Source organism: Nannochloropsis gaditana, assembly GCF_000240725.1.
Source record: "Nannochloropsis gaditana CCMP526 unplaced genomic scaffold scaffold1053, whole genome shotgun sequence".
Taxonomy (NCBI): Eukaryota; class Eustigmatophyceae; order Eustigmatales; family Monodopsidaceae; genus Microchloropsis; species Microchloropsis gaditana.
The window spans coordinates 1-7,537 of NW_005802900.1; the positions used below are offsets into that span (position 1 = coordinate 1).

Here is a 7,537-nt window from a genome sequence, read left to right on the forward strand (position 1 = left end):
CTAACCCTAACCCTAACCCTAACCCTAACCCTAACCCTAACCCTAACCCTAACCCTAACCCTAACCCTAACCCTAACCCTAACCCTAACCCTAACCCTAACCCTAACCCTAACCCTAACCCTAACCCTAACCCTAACCCTAACCCTAACCCTAACCCTAACACCTCCCATGGTTATTAATCCATCATCCAATCGATCATGTCGCGAGCCTTTGTCCTGCTCCGTGTGCGTCCCATATTGTTCATGTTCCATACAATATTATCCGTATTTTTCCATCCTGTCGCCCCCACTTGCGACGGATACTCCCTGACATGATCGACATCACGATCATGGGGTCGTTCGTCTTGATGTAAATCATCTTCGATGCCGTCATCATCCTCACTTGTATAAGTAGGTGGTACCTCATCCTCCTGATGAGCCCCCACTGTCTTGATAGAATCTATGTCATTTTCTCCTGCATCGTTGTATAGTTCAACTCCAGTAACTGGTTGTTTGTGCTTCACTGCTGGAAATGTTGTCTCATCAAATGTCACATGACCAGATTTGATGTATTTTCAAATAGAAGGCATATAGATGCGATAACATTTAGGATTGTTCCCTATGTCATCGTAGCCAATCATGATCCCTTCTACAGCACGATCATCTAACTTTCCTCTCCTAACAGACGTATCATGGACGAACGCCTTGCATCCAAAAGTTCTAAAATGCTTCACACTAGCATGCTTTCCGAACATTTTGTAGTAGGGAGTTTCTCCTGCACCTAAAGTAGAATTCCTCGATCTTTTCCAAATATATGTTGCAGTATTTAACGCTTCAGCCCAGAAACGTTTTTCCAGTCCGGCCTGTATACGAAGACTCCGTACCATATTGGATAATATGTGCCGTCATTTCTCAGCAACTCCATTATCTTGCAGTCCATATGGCATGCTAAAATGTTGTCTGATGCCATGATTTTTACATAGAAAATATTTTCTTTTCTTTCCTTAGATATATATTTTTTTTTCTTTCCAAGAAATGTTTTTTGTGTAGCTGGCCAGGAGACAAAGAAAACTGATATTTTCTTCCAAAAAAGAAATATCTTTCTCAGGTAGCTGGCCAGAGGACGAAGAAATGTTTGCTTTTCTTCAAGAACAGAAAATACATTTTCTTCAGTCAGAAAACTTCCTTTGTCTGTTATTCTTTGATAAAAAGACCGAAGACAATCCACAGGAACTTCAAACAAAACATTCAGCCTCGGATGACACGTGATAGCCAGACCTTCCAGCCCAGTTCATCATCGAGAATAGCTGAAAGTCAATTTGAAAAGCTTGTTGTACCAAGCACCAAGGCTTTGGTAGGTACCAGTAATGAAAATCCCTTTCCTCTTTGAACATGGCCGTCATTCTCGGCGAGAGACTTCTGCTGAGATCCCCACTATCATTCTCGTGAGTCAATATTGCATCCGGGAAACCCAACCCACACTGAACGACCCGCTCCCAGTCTTCTTCCACTTGATCAAACCGAATCACCCACCGTGGCAAGAAACGCCCCTCGTCGTTCAAAAGATATCGAGCGTACGTTCCAATTATCCAAAGATCTCTACCCTCCTTATTTGCAGTGACATACTCCACAAATGAGGCAAAGGCGAGTTTGAGATCTTCCTTTGTACGAACATCATTCGTCAAAGTGTGAGCTTTTGTGCAGATTTGCGTTCCGTGTTCTTTTGTGGTTGGCATGTGCTTTTTCTCGAAGGTATTCGGCTTGGCGTACCCGGCTAAACAGAACTTGAACCAGCTCAACATGCGATCGTGCGGGTCGCGAATTGTTGTGAATACGCCCAGGGCATCCAACTGATCTCGATCGAGATTTCGAAGTCTATCCTGGCCCAAGGAATGAGACTTGTTCTTTTCTATTCCCAAATTTTTTTCCACGGACTCTCCCCCAGTCTTTGGAACATGAAGAAAGGGCAATCGCAGTGTCGCAGTTTTGTTCGTAATACTCTGGCGAGAAGCGCAGCGTTCGGGATGCGCTAATGCTCGTGCAATGTCTGCGCGCAGCAAGGTCAAGTCGCTTGCCGTATAGTTGTTTGGGAACCTGAAGTGGTACGAGTGTCCTGTCGTTTTCACTCTGTCCTCCAAGCCAAGCATGCTGAATGTCGAACAACAGTCTATCGTCGCTGCTGCGCTGTTGCGAAACAACAAGGGTTACTCGAGGATGTCAAGCTTGACGGTTGCAAAAGAATAGCAGACAGTCACAACCGCGAGAGCTACCACAGGCGCCATTTTCCGCGTCGACAAGAGCCCGTCCATGATGACGTCGACAAAATATAACAGTCCTCTATCTCTGCAAATCCAATTGCACTAGAGATAGGATGTCAAGCAGTGCCTTTGTTCATTCAATGCGTTGATTTCGCTTATAAGGTTAATCCGCTAGGGCCTATAGCCAAATGCGAACCTAATGGGAATAAACAAATTAAAAAGCCATTGAAAAGTAAATACCCAGGGTTATCAACAGCAAGCCGTTTTACACTTTGTAGGACAGATTGTAAAACGGCTGTAACGGTATAATCCTTCATAATGGCTCACTACCTCTTACTGCCGATCCATTCTTCCCATAGTCATGTCATTTCTATACTCGCGTCAAAAAATTCCTAGACGCATCAGGGGTTGCCAGGTACACGCTCATACCGGCCCAATTTGTTTTCATTATTAGGAGGTCCCGCTCGGCCTCCACCATTTTTCTTTACGAGGCATTCAATTTCTTCATGCCCGTATTTACCGCACCAGTTGCAGTATCCACTGACGCTCACTGCTAAGCATTGGTCATCCGTTAGGGTTAGGGTTAGGGTTAGGGTTAGGATGTTATTGTGGTGCCACATCTGAGTCGCGATTTATTATCTATGGGTAAAATAGATAAGGCTGGTGGAAAAATCGTTGTCCGTGAAGGAAAGAGTACGATTCAAAAGGGTGACACATGCTTGCCGATGAGAAAAGTAGATAACATGTACCTGTTAGACTACTATGATAAAAAATGTGAGGAGGCTAATGTAGTTAGCTCACCCGAATTATGGCATAAAAGGTTCGGACACATCAATTATGAATACCTGAGACAAATGGGTGGAATTGATGATACCGGAGTGCCAAAAGGGATGAAGAAACCTGGTATCTGTGGAACGTGTGAGCGTGCGAAACAGACTAAAAAGAGTTTCGGGACCAAATCTAGGGAGAGGGCACAAGAGCCTCTCGAACTAGTTCACACTGATGTACTTGGACCAGTCGAAGTAGAATCACTTGGGGGCGCACGATATGCAATTGAATCTACGGATGATTATACCCGATGGAGGGTGGTATATCCAATGAAACACAAGTCGGAATCCTTAGAGTGCTTGAAACGATACATTCAAGATATGAATGTATTACACCGTGATTGTAAAGTGAAGACTTTGATTGGATTGAGATCTGATAATGGAGGTGAATATACTGGCATAAATTTCAAGAATTTCTGCAAAAACAACGGTATTAGACAAGATTTTAGCATGCCTTATGGACCGCAAGATAATGGTGTTGCTGAAAAATCATGGCACATATTATCCAAGATGGCGCGGAGTCTTCGTATACAGGCCGGACTGGGAAAACGTTTTTGGGCTGAAGCGTTAAATACTGCAACATGTATTTGGAACAGATCGAGGAATTCTACTCTAGGTGCAGATGAAACGCCCTACTATAAAATGTTCGGGAAGCATGCTAGTGTAAAGCATTTTAGAATTTTTGGATGCAAGGCATTCGTCCATAATAACATCTACTGGAAGAGGAAAATTTGATGATCAAGCTTTGGAAGGAATCATGATTGGCTACGATGACATAGGGAATAATCCCAAATGTTATCGAATCTATATACCCTCTATAGGAAAATACATCAAATCTGGTCATGTGACATTTGATGAGGAGACATTCCCAGCGAAGCGGAGGCAACTTGACACCAGAGTTGAAACTTATCATAATGAGGAAGAAGATGATAAGAATTCTATGAAGACAGTGGGGGCTCATCAAGAAGATGAGATACTATCTTCTGATACAAGTGAGGATAATGATGGCATCGAAGATGATTTACATCAAGACGAACGACCCCATGATCGTGATGTCGATCATGTCAGGGAGGATCTGTCGCAAGTAGGGGCGACAGGATGGAAAGATACGGATAATATTGTTCGGAACATGAATAATATGGGACGCACGCGAAGCAGGACAAAGGCTCGCGACATCATCGATTGGATGATGGATTAATAACCATGGGAGGTGATTTGGCCTTCGCTGCAGCCTCAGAAATTGTCAATGAGGACTATCATCTTACGGAAGATGAGAGTGAGGTGCGAGCTGAAAGGAAGAAAGCCAATGATGCAGAGTACCAGGTTCACATGAGGAACGGTACCTGGGAGTTAACCACTTTGCCAAAGGGAGAACGATGCATCACAAGCGGCTGGGTTGAAACTGATAAGAGAGATCAGAATGGAATAGTCGTAAGGAGAAAGGCAAGATTCATTATGAAGGGGTATGGTCAAGAATAAGGATATGATTATCTCCATACTTATGCACCGGTTGCATCGATGACGACTATACGTTTGATATTGGGATTAGCATGCATAGTGGATCTTGAGCTGGATAACATGGATGTTGAAACAGCTTACCTTCAATCAGACCATGAGGAAAAGGTATATGTCAGACAACCACCTGGATATGAGCAATATGGACCAAATGAAGAGGAGCTAGTTTGTCGATTGCGTAAGTCGCTATACGGGCTTAAACAATCTGGACGTAATTGGCACAAGAAGATTGATGGATGGTTCCGAGGGTACGGTTCCTATTCTTCTTCGGCGGATCCATGCTTATATACGAAGTTTGGATCTGGTGGTGAATTATTAGTTATCGTCTTATACGTAGACGACTCAATTATTGCTAGTAATTCTAGAGCAATGGTAGATGATTTCAAGCAAGCTATTTCAAGGGAATTTAGCATGAAAGATTTGAAAGAACTTGATTGGATACTTGGTATGGCAATCAAACGGAATAGAGAGAAGAGAATTATGGAAGTCTCTCAGACAGCATATATTGATATGATGCTTGCTAAATTTAAAGTGGCTGACTGCAAACCGGTCCTTACACCCATGGAGGGGATTCTGACAAAAATGAATGGCGAAGATGTCAAACTAGATAGTGAATACATGAAGCTTGTGGGTAGCTTATTGTATGCAGCACTGGTCACGCGTCCAGACATTGCATTTGCGGTGCAGTCGTTGGGGAAACACTTGCAAGGATCTAATGAGGAGCATTGGATCGCTGCAAAGCGTGTATTGAGATACCTGAAGGGTACTCGTGAGGTTGGACTCAAATCCACAGGCAATTCTACGGGATCGTTTACCCTGGTGGGATTCGCGGACGCGGATTACGCTGGTGATAAAGATAACAGACGTTCGACGTCTGGTTATACTTTTACGTTGAGTCATGGAGATGATATCAACACGATTGATTGGAAAGCCAAGCAACAAGATGTGGTGGCTCTATCGTCGGCTGAATCGGAATTGATATCTGCTTGTTCAGCGACACAAAGTGCAGTTTATATTCGTCAACTACTTACGGACCTTGGATTTAAGCAAGATGAAGCTACCGTGATTATGGAGGATAATCAAGCTTGCATTGCAATGAGCAATAATCCGATTACACATAAGAGGACGAAGCATATCGATGTTCGATATCACTTTGTGCGTGGAAAGGTTGAGAGTAAGGAAGTGGAACTGGTATACCTTCCTACTCAGCATCAACTTGCGGATATTTTAACAAAACCCTTATCAAATATTCGATTAGCAATGATACGCAATCGAATGATGGGTTATAAGTCTTAATTGGGATCTGGAGGCAGCTGTGGAATCAGCGTAGATACATATGAGATAAGAGATTTGGTCCTTATCTTAAGTGTGCGAGTTATAGGATTAACTGCTTTGGATCATACATAATGATTAGGAGTACGAGTGGGGGTGACGCGAATATAAGGATGACGTGATGAGGCTAAGGGAGCATGAGATCAGCGATAGGAGGTTAAGCGAGCCGTCTTACAGTGTTGTTGCACCTATATCCTTTATGGAACCAACAGTCTGTATCACGATGTGCTGATCGCTACTGTATCATGTCATGATTTGCGTCCACCTATCATTTGTATGTTATATTATTGTACGACTACAGGACTGGCGTCGACCAGTGTCTTTGGTTGTCTTTGATCCGTCTTTGGTTATCTTAGTACACGATTCTTGGGTGAATCGATTGGTATACATTCTCAGGGAGAATAGTAATTGTACTGAAGAACTAAATAGGAATTGGGCTGCCTGTGGCATTTGTTTGTTTATTCGCATCAGACATAACTACAACTGATCCCACAGCGGCTATTCTTATTATATTCCTAACCTTTCGGCGACTCGTCGATCCTGGATCCCACCCATGAACCACTTTACTTCCACGCACAAAATCAATGTTAGCATCAGTCCATCGCTCCCGCTGTTGAAAGGCACAAGTTGTTTTCTTGTGCTTCAGATTCCCATACCTATCCTTCTTAGCCAGTAAACATGTGTAAGAATGCTTCGTTTTATTTTTTGGGGCATTCATTTCCCCAGTGGTCCGCAGCTCCACAGTATCGGCAACCATTGCCACCGTGCAATCCCTTGCCGCGTCCACGTCCATTTCGGCCTCCACGGCCTCCGTTTCCCCGTCCGTAACTAATGCGCCCGCCTTTGCCAGGGCCATTGTAGGGGTTGCCAGGTACACGCTCATACCGGCCCAATTTGTTTCCATTATTAGGAGGTCCCGCTCGGCCTCCACCATTTTTCTTTACTAGGCATTCAATTTCCTTATGCCCGTATTTACCGCACCAATTGCAGTACCCATTGAAACTGACTGCTAAACATTGGTCATCCTTGACCTTATTAGCTATATTTGTCACAAAATGATTAATCATTTTGGTCTTCAAATTAGAGTATGTCATTGAACCTTGGGTTTCCAAACTCACTTTCACCATTCCATAAGCCGATGGAATTTTATTGATTAGGTGAGTCAGTAACATAGATTCATCGATTTCCATATGAAATCGATGCTTAACCTTTCTAGCTAGCTCCTCAGCTGCTTCGAAAGTTTCTCCCGGATCACCATTCTCATTGAAATTGAGGTGACTGAATTCAGACATAAGTAATGCCTTTTGCGTTTCTCCCTTTAATTCATATTTGTCCGTCAGTGCTTTGAAAGCACCAGCCCCATCCTTGTTTGGACGGAACTTTTCAATCAAGTTGGCCGCTGCTCCTTTTAGATATTTTTTGAGGGTGAAGTACCCTTTGGCATTCTTTTCCTTATATGATGGTGTCTCATCCCTTGAAATCGGTTTCTCGATTAATCCGAGAATGATATCCGCCATCTCTGGGTCCTTAGCACCAATAAAGCTTTCAATCTCGCTTTTCCAGGTGTCCCAGTCTTCCAATCTTCCACTGAAGATTGCCATCCGATAATCGTCTTTGTCTCCCATGA

At 43.4% G+C, this 7,537-nt stretch overlaps 2 protein-coding genes across 2 annotated transcripts; both read left to right on the top strand.

Annotated features, from left to right (window-relative positions):
- Positions 1-4,915: 4,915 nt before the first annotated feature.
- NGA_2101140 (copia ltr rider) lies at positions 4,916-5,426 on the top strand (the record flags this gene model as incomplete). The annotated part of the gene is made up of 1 exon (XM_005852611.1): positions 4,916-5,426. A coding segment is annotated over one exon (511 nt), but the record flags the coding sequence as incomplete, so codon positions are not given.
- Position 5,427: 1 nt separating this feature from the next.
- On the top strand, positions 5,428-5,731 carry NGA_2101050 (gag-pol polyprotein; the record flags this gene model as incomplete). The annotated part of the gene is made up of 1 exon (XM_005852610.1): positions 5,428-5,731. A coding segment is annotated over one exon (304 nt), but the record flags the coding sequence as incomplete, so codon positions are not given.
- Between the last annotated feature and the right edge of the window lie 1,806 nt (positions 5,732-7,537).